This window comes from Podarcis cretensis (genome assembly GCF_951804945.1).
Source record: "Podarcis cretensis genome assembly, chromosome: 8".
NCBI classification, from domain to species: Eukaryota; Metazoa; Chordata; class Lepidosauria; order Squamata; family Lacertidae; genus Podarcis; species Podarcis cretensis.
Window position 1 is genome coordinate 41,345,498 of NC_137177.1, and position 22,711 is coordinate 41,368,208.

The 22,711-nt window shown below is 47.0% G+C and overlaps 1 protein-coding gene across 2 annotated transcripts in view; it reads right to left on the minus strand.

Moving 5' to 3' along the window:
• GNAO1 (G protein subunit alpha o1) overlaps positions 1–22,711 on the minus strand; it is a 167,572-nt gene that overhangs the window by 45,275 nt on the left and 99,586 nt on the right. For both annotated transcript variants that reach the window (XM_079988341.1, XM_079988340.1), the window contains exon 4: positions 1,959–2,119. In XM_079988341.1, the coding sequence (XP_079844467.1) occupies positions 1,959–2,119 (161 nt within the window). The remainder of the gene's footprint in view (positions 1–1,958; positions 2,120–22,711) is intronic.

The following is a 22,711-nucleotide window of genomic DNA, read 5'->3' on the forward strand; positions in this document are numbered from 1 at the left end:
GTGAGGTCAGCCTGGCGATGGCTCACTGTGGGGTGGGCCAGAAATTCTCTACTGTTGGTGAAAGGAACTGCATTCCTTTTTAAATTAAGCTTTTTCTAAATTGCCATCTATGCATACAAATTTGCATATGCAAAAGTTGTGCAAATCTGTGTCTGCTTTTTGTTGATTCCCTCCCCCCCCCCCTTTTGGTGATGTGTACAAGGGGGCAACCTACCTTTGGCAGCCTTCCCTTCCATGGATTATTGCAGCCCCTTTTAAAGGTCACTGAATATTTACTTATTTAATTTCTATGCTGCCCTTCATCCGAGGATCACAGGACGGTTTACAACATAAAATCACAAAAATACACACCATAGTAACAAACATAGACACCCCCCCCCCAGTTTAAATGGTTCAAAAGATTGTTTAGTTTGCCCAAAACTTAGGAGAAGAGAAATGTTTTTGCCAGTCTCCTAAAAATATGTAACGAAGGTGCCAGGTGAGCCCCCCTGCACAAGCAGGGAATAAGTCTGTGCTGAGCATTCCTGCAGGATTTCAAAAAGGGGTCTTTCCTGGCCCAATGCAGAGAGGTAAGGGATTGAACCTGGGACTTTCTGCATGCAAAATACTTGCTCTGCCTCTGAGCTGCATTCCCTTCTCTTAACAAATCCAATCATTTGCTGTTGTGCTGCCACCACCATTTCCTGTGGGTGACATATTGTATCACTGGCCAAACTCCTGAATCTTTCCTCCCCTGTGCCAAATTATGGTTACTGATACCTAAATGCACAGGATCCTACACTTTACTCTGTGGCAGTTTCACAAAAGTTACATCTGATGGAGTTGCAGTCGGCAGCAATAGCGCAGGCCAGCTCTGCTCAGCAAAATATTGGATAAAATTAATTTTTTAGACACCACGCTGGTTGCTACTTCCAGTGTGCAAAAGCATCTTTGCCAAGTGCGAGCTTGAAGTTTGAAATGAGTTCCAATCTCGTATGCCATGAGGCATCGTACTCTTCCCAGCAGGGCCAGCCTAGGGCGTTTTGCAGCTGGAGGCAGAACAGAAACTGCCACCCTCCCACCTCCTCCTCCTCCTTTTCCCGAGGCAACTGGAGCACCCTGGAGAAGCCCTGGCATGCTAGAGCAGTGGGGTAGAAAAAGGGAGTCTAGAGAGGAGCAAGGAACAGTGATGGGGGTCCGGAAAAGAACAAAAGGCAGCGAGTGGGGTGCTCCTGCACTCCCTGGGTCTGCTGCCCCACCCAGCTGTTCCCAGGCTGCCACCTGAAACAACTGCCTCACTAAGTCTCCTGGCAGTGCTTATATTTTTTAGAAAAAAAGATGTTGGTACTCATCATGAAGTTGTTACACTAACTGCCACACTTTGGGGGGGGGGGTAGGTGCCAGTACTGTGTACTCTTGAGTACCTCTAGAAAAAAAGCACTGCCTCCTGGGCAGGTAGCCTTGCCTCCCAGCCACTTATGGGTAAGATGATAAGGGACATCACTGGTCCATCTAGACAGGTATGGTCCACACAGGCCAGCTGAGATTCTTGGGCAGAAGTTACCAGCAATGGCTCATTAGTTGGGGTGGTGATGATGTGGCAGTCCTGTGCTCACCAAGATGGGGATGGGACAAGGCAGTGGCCAAGTCAGAGGAACTCCGGGTTGGCCAACTCACCATGGCCAACTCAGAGCTCTCCTGACCTCACCACAGGCACGTGCCTGCAGAGCCACCACTAACCTGGAGCTCTCCTGAACTTATCATCCCACCCTATTGCTGCCCCAGTGAACGGCAGCACTTTTGCCACTGGGGAGGCACTGCTGCTGCTCTGCCCCCTTCATGGGCCACTGCTGGAAGTTGCTGCTTCCAACAGTCCTGCTGTTTCAAACTCTTTAAATGAAAAGACCTTAAAATGGGTGCAAAGCTTGTGGAAAGCTATAGCCTCCCCTTGAGACCTATGGGACGTATGGGATACTCACTACTGAGCAGAGTCGTTGAGCTGATATTCTCGGGACCGGTTGAAGCATTCTTGGAGGCCAGAATCTGCCCAAAGTCTCATCATTGCTGAAAGGAGTTCTGGAGAGAAGGGCTCTGTGTCCTCCATCCGACTGACAACGTCACAAACCATCTTTGCATCAGCCTGGAGAGAAAGAGAGAAGAAGCCTGACATGTCATATTTGCACAGTGTTGAAGAATCCACCGGAAGGAAGCATGCAAAAAGCAGAAAAACATTCAATTTCTTAAACCATTCATTTCCCCCACAAAACTCATTTGTTTTAGTTTCCCGTAGTTAGAAAGGCACTCATTATCTGAAGAATTACCACCAGCTTTTGTCACTCCCGCTCATTTCCCACCGATACTCATGTGAGTCTCTGGTGACCCACCAATTGTGAATTTGGAAGCAAGTACAGAATTTCACACCTGTTGTTTTGCATTAGAAATGAAGTTTCTAGTCCTTAAGGATATAAAAATAGGCACAGAAGGGTGTGTGAGCAATGCCTTGTGAAATTTTAAAATGGCCTGGGGAGTCTAGAGAGAACTTCTGAGGTTTCAGGGTAGCATCAGTGCCCTGCATAACTCTGTGCCCTTCTACCCAAGCCCAACAGATGTGGGATACATTGGACCAAGTATGGAAATACATGCAAATTTTCTGACGTTTCACAATTGATGATGATGATGATGATGATGGTGTCAACTGCAGCCCAAATAAGGTTGTTCTCTTAATGTGGACAGCATTATTGATGAGCATATGTTGCTTCACCTCTGCCAGGAGAACAAAGGAGGAATTGATAGTGCCTGTTGTATGCATACTTAAGCTCTGGAATAATAATACTATAACAACCAATCACCCATTTATTGAGCACTCATCCTGATTTGCTTGCAAAAAGTTTGCAGGGAGATTAGACAATGTAGCAAGCATTATTCCCCACTCCCCACTGTGTTTCCCCACCGCTTTCCTTATTGCAAGAAGTCTGATTTTGCAGGGCAAGCAGGTTTTCAGTGCAAGAGCTCCAATCAACTATAATGGTGCAAACTAAATTTGCATGTATGCGATTGAATCTTACCCCCAAATAGCAACAATCTGGAAGTTCTTTACATGAACGTTTCTTATCCATCAGATATCTGGTTGCTAATATACATAATCAGAATATTCATTCTCTCTCTCTCTCTCTCCTCCCCCCATCTTCCTTCTTCTGTTTTCTACCTTTGAAGCATGACTGCAGCTTTTCCTTTTCTGGCAAGACCTTCACACAGTGCTGTAGCTCTGCTGAGGAAGCTGTTTGCTAGAAAGCATCAATTTGTTTTCTTCAAACTGCAGAAACACACTGTTGGAAGGGGCAGGTGCTTGTTCACCAGCAATGGGTTGGGTGCACATGCCTCTCAAGCCAAGCAGTGACATGGTGTAATTTATTGCAGCGCTACTATAATTTGGGGGAACTGTATGCCAAGGAAAATACGATGGCAATTGATGACAATGATCCTGTGGTCAGGAGTTGGCACTGTAAGGCCCCATAGCCTGTGTCTTGCTTGCCAAAGCTTTCCCCATACAATGACTTAAAAGGAGGATGAGCCATTGCAGAGCAGCAATGCAGGTCTGGGGAGAGCCTGGTTGAGCCAGACAGGGTGCCTACCTATACTCTAGTCCAGTGATTCCCAAACTCTCCCTGCCGCAGATCACTTGCTGAGGGTTGAGGAGGTCTGCTTAATGATTTTTCTGTTTGTTGTAACAATTGTAATGAGCTGCGCTAGATGCTGTATAGCTTTTCAAAACGACGTCATTTTTAAAACAGAATTTTAACTTGTAAGCAAAAGAGATATACACAATAAATTAATTTCTTCTTCTTCTTCTTCTTTTTTAAAAAAAGAGAGCCTTACAAAACAACTTTGCAGCCAGGAAGAGAACTGTATGGCTTTTAACTAGATGATGATTCAACTCATGGGTAGGCAAACTAAGGCCCAGGGGCCGGATCCAGCCCAATCGCCTTCTCAATCCAGCCTGTGGACGGTCTGGGAATCAGCGTGTTTTTACATGAGTAGAATGTGTACTTTTATTTAAAATGCACCTCTGGGTTATTTGTGGGGCCTGCCTGGTGTTTTTACATGAGTAGAGTGTGTTCTTTTATTTAAAATGCATCTCTGGGTTATTTGTGGGGCATAGGAATTCGTTCATTCCCCCCCCCCAAAAAAATATATATATATAGACTGGCTCCCCACAAGGTCCGAGGGACAGTGAACTTGTCCCCTGCTGAAAATGTTTGCTGGCCCCTGATTCAATTCCTTAATTATAGGCTCCCCTTAACTTTGCTGGCAATCTTCTCCACTCCTCCTATCAGTTCCTCTTTAACTTCTGGACAGACACTCCCCCCCCCACAACACACACACACACACACACACACACACACACACACACACTAACCCCCCCCCACGCTAATTAAGATTAAGCATGCTTAGTAGCCATGGAATGCCCAGTGTCAGTCAGAAAAGAGAACTGGAAAACAGAGAGTTGACATGCAAACAGAAAGGGAACTGCTTGGAGGAGCACGTAGCTGGCTGGCTGTAAAACCAGGAGCACTCTTGTTAGGAAGTGAGGATACACTGCAACATTTTGTCGCAGGTCATGCTTGAATGCTAGGAGGTCTCTATAAGCAAAATAGAATCACAGAACTGTAGAGTTCGAAGGGACTCCAAGGGCCATTTAGCCCAACTCCTTGCAATGCAGGAATCACAACTAAAGAATTCCTGTCAGGTGGCCATCTACTTGAAAATCTCCAAGGAAGGAGAGTCCACCACCTTCTGAGGGAGTTTCTTTCACTGTCAAAGTGAAAACCTCTTCTAAATGTCCTTTATTGTAATTTGAATCCTCTGGTTTGGGTCCTACCCTCTGGAGCAGCAGAAAACAAGCTTGCTCCACCCCCCATGTGACAATCCTTTAGATATTTGAAGATGGCTATCATATCACCTCTCAGTCTCTCCTTCTTCAGTCTAAACATACCCAGCTTCCTCAGCTGTTCCTCATAAGGTTTGGTTTCCAGACCCTCTGTCATCTTAGTTGTCCTCCTTTAAGCATGTTGCAGCTTGTCAATATCCTTAAATTGTGGTGACCAGAATTGGACACAGTATTCTAGGTGGGGTCTGACCAATGCAGAATAGAGCAGTACTGCAGGCAGTGACAATTTTGTGATGCACAAGCCCACCCTGCCCCCGTTCCACCCTTGTTCTGCCCTTTTCCAGGTCCAAAAGGACCCACACGCCGGCGGTTGTGCATCCATTGGACATGTGCAAAATGGTCCACAGCTATATTACTTCCCTTGATCTGGGCACTAAACTTCTGTTGATGCAGCCTAGAATAGAATTAGCTTTTTTTGTGGCTGCATCATGTTGTTGACTCATGTTAGCAATGCTGTCTGCAGCCTTGGTGTACCTCAAGGAATCCTTCACTTGTAATAGCCTCCACACATGTTTATGCTGGCCCCATGTAGGCAGTCTGGGGCATCAGTCAGCAGGTTGTAGGCTGTTCTTTCTACAGTTGCTAAAAGTTCTGGGCTTCAGACTGAAGTGTTCAAGGAAGATGGTTGGGAAGAGTGAGAGGAGAAGACATCTCACAGCCGGCAAAAATGTGCGATGAGTTGCTTTGGGAGGGGCTGATATGCAAGCTTGTGGTCCTGGAGGCAATCTGGCTGTCAGGATATCAGTTCTTTAAGAACCAACATGTCCTTAAGGACTTGTCCTTAATCCTTCAACTTGCACACGTGCTTAAACAAGTGCTGTGCCAAAATCCATCCTCCTGTTTCTCAAACTTTTCCTCCCCTTGCATTTTTCTACCTCGTTCTCATAATGTCTGTGAGGTTTCAAGCTTATCTTAGCGATGTGAGGTAGCCAAGACTGATGCACATTTTCTTTCTTTCCAGCAAAAAATGACTCCAGGCCTCTGCAGCCTGCCCACCCACGCTTCCTGATCTGAAAAAAGTCCCAGGAGAGGACTTACCCCATGCTGCCTTCTCCTGGGCTTTGACTGAAGTACAGATAGCCAGGAGGAAGCAAAGTAATGTGGAAAGCTGGTGAGATGGTTGTGCAAAGGAAAGGAAAGAAACTCACCAGCCCCCTTGGCCACCTTGACATTCAAGCAAATGCAGCAGAAACCCCCAACTCTGTTCCAGAGAATGTCACTGTTTTTTTCTTTGATAATTTTCAAGTGTGATTTCTTTTTGGAATTAATTGATGAAGAGTGGGTTAAAAAAAATAAATTGGGAAATTTCCCTCTGGTGCAGCACTCACTTTGACGACATTGGACTAAATGACTAAATGCATGTCTATATCAATTTGCATTAAAAAAATACTTTCTATAAATAGCTCCAGTGAGGTACACGAATACTTCACAGTTGTGTGCGTGATATTCTGCCTTCAAATAGTGCATTTTACAACCTCTGAATGTTAATTCCTTCTTTCTCTTGCCATCATTGTTTCTGTGTTAGTCTTGTTGCAGTTAAGGATGGCTGTCAAACATCGCATCTCCCCCCCCCCCCCCCGGGAGCACCGTGCTTTTTGACGCCGTCATTTCGCCTGCTCGGAAGCCAGTCACGTGGGCCTATTTTACCCATACATGTGCACCAGTGGATCTCTTGGCAGACAGGAGATGGATGTGTGACGCGGTTCTGTCGAAAAGCATGGCACTTGCAATGCTGTGAGGAGACATGAACGTTCCCTCCTGGTGGTGCTATTACCATAGTAGAGGCTCATTCATGCACGCAAGTCATTATTTGGTAATGCTGCCATCGTATGCAGAGAGGAACCTGCCCCAAGTGTATAGTAATCGGGCACAGAGAAACCAAACATTGTGCGTCTTCACGAGCCCTTAGCTAAGGCCATTGGGGGCACTTTTGCTGCTTTCAAAAGCTTTCCCTCCCACAGCTATATTTTAGAATGTGCCCAGCACTTTAAAATTAGGTCAGGAATGAGAGGTTGGCTGATCCAAGTAAGTCCTTCCATGGGAGGAGGCGGTTTTTGCCGATTCCTCCTCCCTCCTTGCTCTACTGCCCACTTGGTTCTGGGCGCTCCCCCATCCCTAAAGAGCAGGTATTTCTGGTGTGGCAAAGGGAACGAGCAGCTGAGACTTGAGGCCACTCCATTTCACTTAGGGATCTTTGGGTCCATCCCAGGCTCACAGGGAACCGGTGCACAGTTTGAGGGCACTCTCGCATCCCACATTCTCATTGGAGGCAAACGTGTTTGAAACCATTTTGTTTAAGCAAGCCTAACCAGACATGTCTTTTAAAGCCCATTGTTGATTTTAATTATCTGTTGAATACTTTTAAATACCTATCTTTAACATACTTTTATTGATAGTTTTAATACTCTATTGTTGCTGTTTTAAAGCTGTTTACATGTGCATAGCCAGGATTTGTGTTTTTTTGGGGGGGTGCAAACATTATGTTGGGGGGGGGGCAGAAGTGAGTTATCTGCGACACAATCGGTCAGTTAGTTATTTCTAATAGTGAGAAATTGAAGCAAGTAAGGCGCAAGAAAGAATTCAATGACACATTCCAGTCAGGCAAAAACACATGGGGGGCAAATAGAGGGGCTGGGGGCCACATTTGGCCCCCAGGTCTGAGGCCTAGATTGTTGCTGTTTAAATCATGGTGCATTGATAAGTGTCCAAGGTGTTGCAACAGGTTTACGCTCCTGTTTATGCCACGTCCTTCCTATCTTTTTCCATGAGAAATGGTATTTTCTCTCCACTTTCTGTTATGTGGACAGAGCTTGCTTATCTTAGGGAAAGGCACCTTATTCAAGGAATGCCAATTGTCACAGATCTGATTTATGATACAAGGGAAGAGGAAGGACATCAGTGGACAGTGATGATATAGCAGAAACAAAATCTAAATAGGGACGCAGGACAGGAACACATCTCTAGTGACGCTGAGATCCTCAGCTTGGGACAGATGCTGAGCTAATGTGTCAAGACAGAGGAGTTATTTTGGAACCCACCAGATCAGCAGAAATGGCACCTCCCATCCACTCATTTTAAAAAAATAAAAAACCCCACATGATGATTTTCACTTTTATCTCCTTTCCAGTGGAAGTCCTTATGAAGGAACTATCAAAAGTCAATGGAAAGGAGACGGTGACATAAATGTGTCCTTGGCACATTTCCTCAGAACAGAGGTCACCAATCGCCCCAAAGTGAATTCCTAAGCCCCTGAGCTCCTTCCCCCTGTTACTGCCCCTTTGATCCCTTGAAGAGTACCTCAAACCATAGAATCACAGAATTGTAGAGTTTGCTTGGACCCCAAGGATCATGTAGTCCAACTGCCTTCTATCCAGGGATTTCAACTAGATTGCACATGACAGATGACCATCCAACCTCTGCTTAAAAACTTCCAAGGAAGCAGAGTCCACCACCTCTTGTGGAAATCTGTTACACTGCTGAGCAGCTCTTGCTGTCAGAAAGTTCTTCCTGATGTTTAGTCAGAAACTCTTTGCTTGTAACTTGCTCCCATTGGTTCAACTTCTGCCCTCCTGAGCAGAGGAAAACAAGCTTGCTCCATCCTCCATGTGACAGCCCTTTAGATATTTGAAGATGGCTATCATTATCTCCTCTCATCTCCTCTTTACCAAGCTAAACATACCTGTCAGGGGCTCAGGAGCAGAGGCACAGGGAAGAGAGGAGATGGAGAGAGAAGGGGAAGAATCCGAGGGGAGCGTAGGAGAAGAGGACAGTGGACCGAGGGATTCCATGAGCCTCTCCAGCGAATCGGAAGATTCACAGAAGGGGGCGCCAGTGGCCAGGGGTAGGGGGTTCCCAAGGGGAACGCCCCAGGAGCAAGGGGGCAGCAGGGACTCCCAGAGCAGTAGCTGGAAATCAGGACCAGCTTCCCCACCAGAGCAGAGTGGGGGAGAAGAGTCCCAAGGATCGGTGCCAGTGCATTCCCCACCAGGGAGAGAAGATAAGGCAGGGCTGACCACGCCTCCATCAGAAAGTCGGACAACGGAGGAGAGGTCAGATCCGGCCAGTGTCCCGGAAGAGGGAAGCAGTGACCGAAGTAGTGTAACGGTTAGGAGAAAGGTCACTGGGCTGGCGCGAGAGGCAAGTTCAAATGTACAGGAGCGCGGGACAGCAGAGAATGAGGATTGGGAACCGGGTCCTAAAGCCCGCCGGAGGGAGGGGGAGGAGCTAAGCGACTCAGCGTCAGAAGAGTCCAGAAAGGGCAATGCCCCAGCGGGCAGGAGGACCCAGAGGAGGAGAGAGCAGCGTAAAAGGTGGAGCAGGGCTAGGATCTTAAACTGGTGTCATAGGGGAGGAGACTCAGACGGGACTTCGCCGATCTAGGGTTTAAGACGTAGGGCTGCACGCTGTGGCTTTGAAATGGAAACTGAACTTCAATAAAGACTTTTGTACATTACTACAGCCTAGCATTGGTCCTCTGTGAGCTGGGACCTAGAGGCAGCTCTGACAATACCCAATTCTATCAAGCGTTCTTCATAAGGCTGGGTTTCCAGGCCTTCTATCATCTTGGTCACCCTCCTCTGCACACAGTCCAGCTTGTCAATATCCTTCTTATATTGTGGTGCTCAGAACTGGATACAGCACTCCAGGTGTGGTCTGATCAAGGCAGAATAGAGTGGGACTGTTACTTTCCTTGACTGGGACATCAGACTTCTGTTGACTCATGCTGAGCTTGTAGTCTACCAAGACCCCTAGATCCTTTTCACATGTCCTACAGACACGCCAGGTGTCTCTCATCTTATATTTGTGCAGCTTCCTGCTTAAGTGCAGAACCTTGTGCTTGTCCCTATTGAAATTCATTTTGTAAGATTTGGCCAAATTTTCTGATCTGTTATGGTCATCTTGAATCCTGATTCTGTCTTCTGCGGCATTGGCTACCCCTTCAGGTTTAGTGTCATCTGCAAATTTAATGAGCAGCCCCTCAATATCTTCATCCAAGGCGTTTATAAAGATGGTGAACAAGAACAGGCTCAGGACAGAACCCTGCGGCATCCCACTTGTCACTTTTTCCCAGGTCGATGAGGAACCATTAGTAAGCACTTTTGGGGTTTGGTCAGTCTACCAGTTACAAATCCACCTAACAGTTACCTCTTGCAGTCCACATTTTACCAGCTTCTCTGCAAGAATATCATGGGGGACTTGGTCCAAAGTCTTACTGAAACTGATACACTACATCTACGACATCCCCCTGACACACCAAGCAAGAGAGAGATTTGTCTAACATGACTTGTTTATGAGAACCCCAAGCTGGGTCTCAGTAATTATAGCATTGTTTTCTAAGTGCTCACGGACCAAAGGACCTTAGCTGAAGGAGCACATTCCATTCCATTCCTTTATTTAAATATTTCTAGAAGACACTTTTCACAAAAATACAGCAATGTACAAAATTACAGTGCCTTCGATAAAAGCTTCAATGAAAGCTGGTTGGTGGTGGAAAACATGTTTCAAAGATCTGCCTGATCTACTGGATCCAACTTTTACCCAAGACCCATTGGAAAAGTGACATTTGCATGCACATACATTCTCTCTCTCTCTCTCTCTCTCTCTGCGGTGAGGGGAGTTAGAAAGGGGAGAGAAGTGACCAGAGGCACTCACACAAAAATCCAAATATGCCTGTGGAACTAAAAAAGGTTGCCAACTCCCACCTTAGCAGATTGGATTGAAAAAGGCGGAAGGGTTCCTCCCCTGAAAACTTGCTTCCTTTAAAACTGAACAAGTTTGAAAAGGAAAGAAAAAATAACAGCCACACGCATGCACCAAAGGATCTCCACACAACACAGCCACCCACTGAAAGGGCACTGAGCCCAGGCCTCCACGATATGCATTCGTTAGCTGATTTAACAAGCAATTAACAGTCCAGGCAGAGATGATGCCCCTTCCTTTTCGAGCTCTCCAGGACATGTCTCAAACTGTGAGTGACCTTAACATCTCTCCCCCTCCCCTCTGGGCCCAGCAGGTAAGATTTTGAAATGCGACCTGGCTGGGTCCCCCCCCCCCTTCTCTTTCCAGGCCAGCCTTCCACTCTCCACCTCCCTCCCTCCCCAGCCCTCCAAGGCAGTGGGATTCAAACCTCCTGCCAGGCTATGCCATCTGTACCGAAGTGCACAATTAAATAAGACAAAACAGGGAAGGGGGGAAAAAATCCACCACCCCTCTGCATCCTAGCAGTTTCCATCCCACTGGGGTTTTGTTTAATGAATACCACGGTGGTATTTCAGACAGGAGAGAGCTAAAAATATATAAGTGGGCACTCGAGGGATGGCTGGACCAGGGCGGAGGGGAGGGGGAGAGAAAAGGCAGCTTGTTGAAAGGTGCCACAATTATTCCTTTTCCCACCCTGGCTGTTTTCCCATTTTCTTTCTTTCTTTTCTTTTTTCTTTTTAAAAAAACCACTCTGTTTTTCAGCTGCTACAGTCTCAGGGTTCTCTGAGGCTTATAACTACAGAGCAATGCTATTTATTTATCATGGTGAATTACTGCTGGGCAGGCATGCACTAAGCGTAAGGAATGGGGGGTGGAGTCCTTGCCCCAGTTCTTGTTCCCCTGTGAGCAAGAAAAGAGAAAGAGAAGGATCGGGGCCAGTGGCACTGGTAGGCATCCAAGAGGCAGTGTGGGGCAGCGGTGAGAGTGTCATACTAGGACCTGGGAGAGCAGGGTTCAAACCTCTACTCAGTGATGGAGCTCATGGAGGGCCTTGGGCCAGCCACCAACTTGCACCCTAACCTACCTCATAGGGTTGTTGTATGGGTAAGATGGAGGAGTACGAGAGCCATACATACCACCTTGGGCTTCTTGGAGGAAAGATGGGCTAAAGATGCATGCATGCATGCATGCATAAATAAATAAATAAATAAATGGCTCCCAGCAATGGTAACTGTTGGTCCAGCCCTCCCTCAGTCCCTTGGCTTATCTTGCAGTGGCTGAAAGACAGTCTGCCATCTTGAATTTCCCACAATCCTCCTGGAGTGAACGCTACAGGGCAAGGAACTTGGTGGGCCTGTTGGCTATGGTTTTCCCTGTCACCTGGAGCCACGGTGTCCCCAACAGAATAATTGAAGGGGCTTGTTTTCTTTATGGTCTAGAGTGGCCAGGTGAAAAAGAAGACAGGGCTCCTGAAACTTTAATTGTTTGGTGAGTGTGGAGAGAGTGAGAGCTTTTAAAGGTACAGGAGCCCTGCCAGTAGCTGTAGCTTGTCACAAAGCTATTAAAGGTGCAGGAGTCCTGTCTTCTTTTTCACCTGAAGCATTGCAACTATTCACATAGTCTTGATTCTGACCAGCAACTTGTGAAATGGCTAAAATGGGTGGGAATACTTTTGGTAAGTGGAATAAAGCTTCTAGGACCAAAAAAGAGGCGACATTTTAAATCTGAGGAGTTTTAAAATCTGGCATCAAGGTAAGCATTGCCCTCTGAGACGTGCTGTTTAGTCTTTCTCTCACACCCGGTCAGGGTGGTCAAATGGGGAGGGCTATATCTAACCCTTTCCCTCCATGCTATTTTGCTGATCAAGTTTGACCCCTACCCTCCCTCCATAATTGCTGTGATTCTCTACAGGGGAAATCTAGGAACATAAAGGAAAACGCATCCATCTCTCAAGATAGCAGTTAAATATTATATATATATTTATATCTGGAGGGTTTTTCCCCAGCCAGAGCTCACCAGAGCTCAGCTCCAGCACCTCTCAGGTGGGTGCCATTGCCATTCTGAGAGAACAAGGAAGAAATTCACGGTGAGTTCCGGCAACACTTTTTCTAGAAAAATAGCACCATATATATGCACAGTGTGTATTTATTGTGAGTTAACACAAGGTAAAGAAAGGAGGGCATGAGCATTCTGTAACGACAGGGGCTCCTTCCCATGGGCAGTCCATTGCAGCCTACAGATGATGTTCCCAGATCTGCCATGCGCTGACAATTCTGCTACATTAATTACAGCGTGAATATTTGTCCCCACCTTCCAGCGCTGAGCTCTGAACAGGCAACTAATTACTGGGTCCTTAGCACGGCGCGGCTTCCCAGCATGAAGGGAGCACCCTATAAATCATCCAATGCGAGCTGTATTTAACTACAGATGTGTGTCCGATTGTATTTTTAAAAAAGAGTAGACCATGCCACCCATATCTTCTCTAAATTTGCATTTTCTCATCTTGCTGCCTCTGCCACACTCTATGCCCATCAGATCTGATCCCCTTTAAGCTGCTCTTTTTCAGTGGCTAAAACAATTTCTTCCTTCCTTCCTGACCATGAGTAGCGATGTCTTGCAGGTTACCAAATTTGGACGAGTGCTGCAGCCTCCTAGCCAGCTCCGTTTGCATGGCTGGTGGAACATCTGCCTTTAAAGCCAGTGCATGCAATCACCCCCCCCCCCGAGATGGATCACTGCCAGGTGACATTTTTCCATCATTAATTTGTGGACCATTTAACATGGGTACTATTTTGGATTTTGGTTTGAGAGTGGAGATATTCTCCACAGGGGTTAAAAGCCCATCCTTGGACATGTTCTTGATAAGATACACTGCTCTGAGTAATTAATAATGATAACAGGACTTATTTAAAGCTTTGCAACCGTGCTCAGCCTGGCCTCCGAACCTTTGCAGTTGCCACTGTTTATAGCTGCTGCTAGAGATTAATTGGCTACATGGAAGCAATCAAGGTGAGGGTTTTTTGTTTTGTTTTTTGTTTTAAAAAACACAATTCAACTTCCTAACTCCTCCCTGCCCGGTAATTTGAGCACTGCCTTAAGTTTCCATGGTGCTTCACAGATATTGCTGCTGTGGTCCTTATAACAAGACAAGTTTGTATTATTATCCCCAGGCTGGCCCAGGACATTTTGCTGCTTGAGGCAAAACCCCTGGTGCCATGCTCCACCACTACTTCCTGTCCTCACAGCCGCCAACTGCTCACCACTTGCCACCGCCAGGTTCTCGCTTCTGCTGGATGCCTGCTGCTGCTTTCTGCTCCTCAGCAACTGTGCCATGCCCCTGCCTTGGCGTCCTCCACAGGCATGCTCCCCGCCCCAGCATGCTGGGGCTTCCCTGGGCCACCTCCAAGCAGTGATAGAGGAGGCATGGCAAAGAGTGAGCCACGGTGGTGGGGTGTAGCTGGTGGTGGGCATAGCTGTGGCAAGGGCACAGCTGCAGTGGCAGAGGAGCAGAAGGAGGCAGTGAGCAACTGACAGTGTTGGGAGCCAGAGAGTGTGTGCCCGGTGGGGGTGAGTGGAGGGCACCCAGTGGAGCCTGCTGCCCTGAGGCATTCTTCACCTCATGGCTGGGGCAGCTCCGATTATCCACAAAATTGTAGGGATGAAACTGGGAAAGAGAGTAGGTTCTCTAGGTTCATCTAGCCAAACACCCTTTCCTAGCTTGGTGCTAGGCAGGTGGAGGGACAAATAAATTTGGTTCAGTTGGAACTTTAGTTCAAAGCTTCCTAGTTTGCACTTTCTGAAACATTATGCTAACCAAAACACAGCTATCCTTCACACTGTTCTGAATTCTGTGATGCAGGTCTCCAGTGAAAGAATGTGTACGAAAATGCATATATAGTATATAAAAATGAATATATTAGTGAAAATAATGTATCAAGAAAAATGCCCAGCAAAAAATGTGTGTATTAAGAGCACTTTACCCTAAAATGGCTGAGGAATTCTATTGAGGATTATTGATTTTATTTTTTAAAAGGCAAACTGATGCAGATATGTGGAGAACTGAACTTAAGACTGAAGAAATGAGGAACTGAAGTAGATAGATTCGTCCACCCCTAGTTGGGGCTGATGGGAGTGTAGTCTAAAAAATCTGGAGGGCACCCGGTTGGGAAAGTTCATGGCAGAGACCAGATTTGAGCCAGGGGCTTCCTGGTTCACAGCTCAGGCTCTTCTCCAGAACACTAGGGGTTTTTCTCTCTTTATACCTCACAATAACTATAAGGAGATTGTCAACAAAGGTCAGTGCTCCATAAAGGGGGGGTGGAATTCCTTGTATGATATAATAAAGGGAAACGGAAAAAGGAGAAGAAATTCAAATTAATAAAAGAAAGTGAAACTGAATTAACACTATCATGATATTGTTCGCTTCAATATACTAGTCTTTTTAAATTGCCTAACCCATTGCCATTACTTAAAAAACTCATAAAAACAAAATATCAGACAACAAGTTGCTTTGAGAACAGACACCTGTGGACACAATCAATTATGTTTAGTCATTCTGTTGGTGCCTCAGCCCGAACAATAAAAGGCTGTAACTGTTTTCATCATTCTAGAATCATGAGCTTTGGAAACACCCTCGAGAGAAGTGGGATGATCAGGGTTTGGCCGAACACAGGAAGGATCCCTCTGGGTCCTTCCGCTCAAGGTGGGAAGGGAAGGGCTGAGCCAAAGCATCGGTGTGTGTGTGTGTGTGTGTGTGTGTGTGTTAGTGTGCATGACTCTGCTCCTCCCAACATGGGTTTAGACAACACCACCTGGCTAGAACTCAAGTCTTGTTGCAGGAGAACCTTCTGCCAGTCTCAGCACAATCTCAAGGAGAGTCCAGTTTCCCCCTCCCCAAGGGTGGGGTTCTCTTTGAGCCTTTCTTTCCAGAATAATTAAAAAAATAGTGAGCCAGTGGGTGCTTTTGTGGATCCCTGGCAGCAGAACACATCAAACAGCAGGTTTGTATGCCAGTGATGTTTGCCAGCGTATATGGTTTAAGATATAACGGATCCTGTAGGCTGATGGAGTACAACCCCCAGTTTCAATCGCCAGCAGCATCACCAGGAAAGGCTGGGAATCACCAGGAAACCCTGGAGAAACACAACCAATAGGTGTGTAGACAATATTGAGTTAGCTGGACCAATGCTTCAGACATCTTGTGAAGGCTTATCTTTTGGTCCACAAGATTGGGCCCCATTTTGTGTGTTTGAGTCCCTTGATATTCTGTGTAACCTGCTTTTATACTGCTGTTCTGTTGTTGTAGGTTGAGTTTTTGCTTTGATGTTGTGATATATTGTTTGCTCGTACACAGCACACACACACACACACACACACGTGTAGTTCATAAATGCTTTTGAATGAAATAAAAGGTCTGACTCAATATAAGGCAGCTTTCTATGTTCAAGGTACATAATAAGCCAAGCCAGAAAAGGTTTTTTTCTTTCTTTCTGGGGAAGGGGCAAAGCTCAGTGCTAGAATATCTGCTTTGCATGCAGAAGGTCCCAGGTTTCAATTCCTAGCTGCTGCCAGTCAGTGCGGACTCCTGTATTCCCTTGAGCTTTCCTGAACTGGACACTGCTCTTACCTTAGCTGAGCTTACACATAATCGCACCCTCCCCCTGCTCTCTCTCTGAGATATTATTCTTAGAAGTTGCAATTTCCTTGCAGACATTCTGCCGAGCAGTGTGCTGCAGAGGAGAAGGAAGGGAGGAAGGTGCTGGTGACGGAAGGAGTGTGGTCAGGGACGGCAGGCTCCTCCCCTCCATCTCCCTTGGTTACTGCTCCATTAGCAGCGAGCCTGATGGATCTTTGTCTGGTTAATAAAAATAACATAAAAAAGAGAAAGTACTCAGGACTGAGCGCAGTGATCCCAGAGCTTCCAACCATCTAAAGGGCTTTGTTACCAAGGCAACGCCTTGTCTCCTAGCTGCAAAAGGCCACGAGAATGAAGGCAGCCGATGGAAAATGAATAGGGTGATGGCAAGACAACAACAACATCAGAAAAGGAAAATCTGCCAAGTAGAGTGTGAGGGGGTGGGGGAAGGGAGGGGTGTTTTTTGGGGGTGGGGGGGCATGGACAAAAATAAAACCCTGCCAAGGCTAGTTAATGAAGAGCTCAGCAAGGCCTCGGTACCAGAGCTGCTGAAAAGTGTCGATGATGAAGGAGGAAGGGAATGGAGAACAGCAAAAACCAACTCCTGGTTTGTTAAAGGGCAGTACAATGGTACCTCGTGTTACAGACGCTTCGGGTTACAGACACTTCAGGTTACAGACTCCGCTAACCCAGAAATAGTACCTCAGGTTAAGAACTTTGCTTCAGGATGAGAACAGAAATCGTGCAGCGGCAGCAGGAGGCCCCATTAGCTAAAGTGGTACCTCAGGTTAAGAACAGTTTCAGGTTAAGAACGAACCTCCAGAACGAATTAAGTTTTTAACCCAAGGTACCACTGTATTCAGAAGGGCAAAGTAAAGCTCAAAGATGGATGCCGTTTCTCAATATTCTAATTGCATGGCTTTTATTGAGGTAGTTCCACCTGATCCCTCCAGTCCATGAGCTGGGATTCAGAGAGGGCACCAGCAGAAACAGGAGAGGACAACACAGGCAGCCACAGCTTCACCCACAGCATTAGTTCTCACTGCGCAATGGTGCAGTAGAGTGCAGGACATTTTTTAGAGTAGGAGCAATTCTGTCGTCTCCCGGAGCAGCAAGGTACTATAATTGTTCTGAACAGTGACCAAAGGGATAATGAGGCTTTCAAGTTTGTTTGTGACATTCCGGCATCGGTGAAGTCAGAGAATATGGAGAGTAACAAACAAACATTGACTGGATTCTTCTTTCCTTTCCTTTGACGAGGTTCCTCCTTCACGCTAGCAATCTAAATGGTAACACTTTTTTGCAATACAGTTTGCATTCCTAATTAAAACCCAGAGGTGGTGTTTCAGCTGACTAAAGATCTTTTGCTAAAGGTCAATACGTAAAGCTCAGAAGTCAGCACTGTGGAGTTCAATAAAGCTCACGCCCAAGAAAATCCGCATAGAATTGCAGTTCTGCTGCTAAACTGTGTATTCTTGCTATGTACTATCGCTCTTTGATTCCTGGGTGTGTATCAAAACATAAACACATTAGAGCCTGTGTTTTTTAAACTCTCCCTTGGGCTTGCCTATGTGGGCTGTTATGATGAGGTCCCGCACTTCAAAATTTACCACTACACTGCTGCCAAAGAATCAAGCCACTTTTCAAACCAGATAAGAGACTTGACTCTTTGGCCATAGGAACCTGAAACAGTGTGAACTGGCCCATCAAAGACTCCATATTCCCTGTTCCTGAACCTCAAACTGTCTGCAAAGATCCTGACACAGAAATTTGGATGGAGGGTTTATTGGCCTTGCGTGGAACAGTCCCTCACTCCCCGAAAGGCCAATTTAGGTGATGATGCCTTCAGTGCTCTGCCTGATGTTAAGCCCTTTCTCATTTCCCAAGTCATCTGCTGTGCAATACCCCTGTTGCACTTGATCAGATGGAGCCGACAGGGGTACTGGCTCACCTTGTGAGATGGAACACTTCCTGCCTGCTCCCTATGGGGCTGGAGACTGTACACGAGAGCCAACCCGCTGGCTTCCACTGCAGATGATTTACTGAGATTACAGAGGCAATTATAGATTGGGTTTTCCACCAACATCTTCTCTATCTGCCCACACGGGAGGGCAGGGTGGTTGACGACTCCTCTTCCCTTAGAATCATAGAATCATAGAATCATAGAGTTGGAAGAGACCACAAGGGCCATCGAGTCCAACCCCCTGCCAAGCAGGAAACACCATCAGAGCACTCCTGACATATGGTTGTCAAGCCTCTGCTTAAAGACCTCCAAAGAAGGAGACTCCACCACACTCCTTGGCAGCAAATTCCACTGTCGAACAGCTCTTACTGTCAGGAAGTTCTTCCTAATGTTTAGATGGAATCTTCTTTCTTGTAGTTTGGAACCATTGCTCTGTGTCCGCTTCTCTGGAGCAGCAGAAAACAACCTTTCTCCCTCCTCTATGTGACATCCTTTTATATATTTGAACATGGCTATCATATCACCCCTTAACCTCCTCTTCTCCAGGCTAAACATGCCCAGCTCCCTCAGCCGTTCCTCATAAGGCATCGTTTCCAGGCCTTGCAGACAGGAGCTTAGAGTGGGGATGGTGGGAGTGCTAATCTGATGGGAGTTGTAGTCCAAATCATCCAGAGAGAGACAAGTTGGTGAAGGCTGGTTTAAAGCTTCAGTGGTGAGACCCAGCAGCTTGGAATTCTGATAGTGCCTCTTACATGCCTGGATGGAGGATGGAGAGGGGGGTGTGAGTGAGAGTTAAAACTAGCCTCCTGTATAAAGGTGAAATGGGCACCCAGTGTTCCGGCCACTTTTGCTTCTGGCCCCGCCCACCAGGGACATGTGGCTCCTGGGGAAAAATGTGGCCCTTCAGCCAAAAAGGCCTTCCCACCTCTACTCTCCATCAGTAATCACTGCCCAGCGACTGTCTTCTTTCCCCGACAGCTTGAACCAGCTTGGAAAGCTGTGTGCCGCCCCTCCTGTTTGCTAGAAAGTCCCAGAGACCAGTAATGGGGCCATTGAGAGGGCAGAGACATGTCCCCATGTTCCCGCCAACATCACACTTGTCTCCATTCAGGGCTTCCAGATGGAAAGCTCCATCTCTGCCAAGTGGCAGCGTCTCTTGCCAGAAAGCAAAAAGCACCACAGAAATAAAAGGAAACCGCGGGAGCGGAACTGTTGCCCCAAGCTGGTATTGCAGCTCCCAGGACGCAGGCAGGCTTCTCCTTGAGCCCTTGGGCAGAAAAATAGCGCAGTTCAATCTGGGGCGGCCACGTTCCCCTCTTTACAGGGCTGGCTGGCCCACCTCCAGTTGAAAGAACTGGAAGAAGGGAGAACAGGAAGGGCTTTGAAGTGTAGAACATGAGACGAGCCCAGCTGCTAGATTAGGCCAAAGGCCTATCTGGTCCAGCCTCCTGTTCTCACAGTGGCCAATCAGTTGCCCCAAGCAGGACTGGAGCAAAACCACACTCACCCCATTTCTGATCCACAGCAACCTCTTCACAATGGAGGTATAACATAGCCATTTTTACAGTCATCCGTAAGAACCAACTCCTAGGGGCTGAGGTCCCTTCGCCCACCCCCCTATAAAATATTTGAGGGGGCCAGGCCCCTCCCCCAGCTTATGGACATTGCCATTCAAATGAACCACATCTTGTGATTGATTATGTGGGTTGGGGCTCACCTGCCCCCCTCATATTTTATTCAAGTTGACACCCCTGCACCCATCGATAGCCTCCTCCCCTTTGAATCTGTCTAATGCTCTTTCAGAACCACTGAAGTTGGTGGCCATCACTGTCTCTTACGGAATCAAGTAGCCATAGTTTAGCTACGGCTGTCCATGGTCACTCGCCACAATGGCTATGTTCCTCCTCCACTGGCAGAGGCAGTAATGCTTCTGAATACCACTTGCTGGGGACCTGCTGTGCTCAGGTCCTGTTGCAGGTTTCCCAGAGGCATCTAGCTGGCTAGTGAGAACGGGTTGTGAACTGTTTCTTATGTCCTTAGGGGGAAGGGTGGCTGGTGTGTGCAGTGCCACTGGATTGGCTGTGCCCACACTGTACCAATCTCCCCTCATGGTTTGGGTTACTGGCAGCAACCTCCACGCTGGGTTGCCAGGTAAGCAGCACCACACCAGGCTCCTCTGCCAGCCACTCTTGAATCCGAGGGAAGGGGCAACTTCTCCACACCCAACAGATCAGCCTTCTCCCACCTGGTGCCCTCTTGAGGTTTTGGGCTACAACTCCCATCGTCCCCATACATCGCAGCCATTTTAGACAACAACTCCTATTTCCTCCAGAGAGCATGGCTAACGGGAGATGCAGAAGATGGCTGCTGTAGATATTATCTACTGAAATCCTTTGGAAAAAAAGAATTGGATGGATTCATGGAGGAGTTTATCACAGGTTATTAGCCGTGATAGCTAAATGAAGCTTTCACGTTCAGAGGAAAATCTGAGCACCAAACATAAAGGGAGGAACCACCTCATCTTTATGCCTGGCTTAGGTGCTTCTCATTGGGGCACCTGGTTGGCCACTGTGAGAACAGAATGCTGGAGTCAATAGGTCAGCCTTGCCCAACCTTAAGGTTTAGGCTACAACTCCCATCAGCCCCAGGCAGCTTTGGATTTGCAGTCCAAAAAATCTGGAGGTCACCAGTTTGGAGGTTAAGACAGGCCTTTGGTCTGATCCCGCAAGACTCAGACAGCTGCATATTGCAGGGGGCTGGAATAGATGATCGCCAGGCGCCTCTGCAAACTCCTGCGAATGATTTCTCTTGCTGTGCTCACATGAATGGGCTATTTTCGGAGTAGTTATTTTGTAAGCAAGCCCTGAAAAGCGGCATCTGCCTCAGTTCTTAGAAATGCAAACCGTTAAGTATTGCTGAAGTCCACCTGCACTTTTAGGCCTCAAAACCGTTCTCTCTCGTTCTGTCAAGTGGATGGCTTGGACCAGAAGAGCCAATGCTAGTTTACATCAGGCCTCAGAATCCAACCCTCTTTTAGAGTTGCATCCTGGTGCAATTTCTCCCCCATCTCTTACTTGATGGCAGCGGCATCAAATATTTACAGCCTAAAACAACTAATCTCTTTTTGCTGCAGCCACATTTTCAGGAGAGCTGGGAATTGCGCAAGTTATTTGCCACCTACAGAATTTGGAGCTTAATGAAAATAGCTAAAGTGTTCCCATCCAACGCCCCAGCCCCCTGCCAGTTGTTTTCTTTTAAAACCAACAAACGTTGCAAGCTTAGCATGACTGGAAGGCCAATACAGAACAGGCCCAGCTGAGTTGCTGCCAGCTTTGATCACTAGGCAATACTGCCATGCATCTAGGTGAGGGCTGCCCTTGGGCCTGGTCTGGGAGCTCCAGCTGATGCAGAATGCGGCGGGAGTTACAGTGTGGTGTGCTTAATGCCAAGGTTGCAGGTTCGATCCTTGTATGGGACAGCTGCATATTCCTGCATGGCAGGGGGTTGGACGTGATGATCCTGAGGGTCCCTTCCAACTCTATGATTCTATGTGGAATAAAGTGGAACTGTTACTTTGGATGACTTGGGGAACTATGGACTTAATAGGTTATTCTAATGGTGTTGTTCCTTTGTCATCCCACCTTTTCAGAAAAGAAAAGAACGGAAAAACAACACTCCGTGAGCAGCTTCATGCTACCCTGATTTTTGAATTTATTTTTAAAGAAAACTATTTCCACTACATAGGGACGCGGGTGGCACTGTGGGTTAAACCACAGAGCCTAGGACTTGCTGATCAGAAGGTCAGCGGTTCAAATCCCCGCGGCGGGGTGAGCTCCCGTTGCTCGGTCCTTGCTCCTGCCAACCTAGCAGTTTGAAACCACGTCAAAGTGCAAGTAGATAAATAGGTACTTCTCCGGCGGGAAGGTAAGTGGCGTTTCCATGCACTGCTCTGGTTTGCCAGAAGCGGCTTAGCCATGCTGGCCACATGACCGGGAAGCTGTACGCCAGCTCCCTCGGCCAATAAAGCGAGATGAGCACCGCAACCCCAGAGTCGGCCACAACTGGAACTAATGGTCAGGGGTCCCTTTACCTTTACCTTTATTTCCACTACATATTTTATTGTGAAAGAATGCATCCTGATTTTTAACGTGTGCTTTGAAAACAGATTTCCTCCCTAAGATTTGTGTTTTTCATTGACTGCATTTCCTGCCTCAAGTGCCTCATGACGATGAGGTGAATTTGTTTGTGTGCGCATGTGTGCGTGCGCGAGAGCATGAATGGGGAGGGGAGGGGAAGAGAGACAGAATTCGTAAAATATTTCCGTGGCACTAAGAAATGATGTTTCCCCCTCTGTTCACATTTTTCGCTTGTTAAGGCGATGGCTTCCATGCTGTTGTGCCATACAAATTTAATCACAACTGGATGCCTGTGTTGTACATAAATATGAATATGTTTTCATCTGAGAGAGATCCATTAGTGGAGAAGA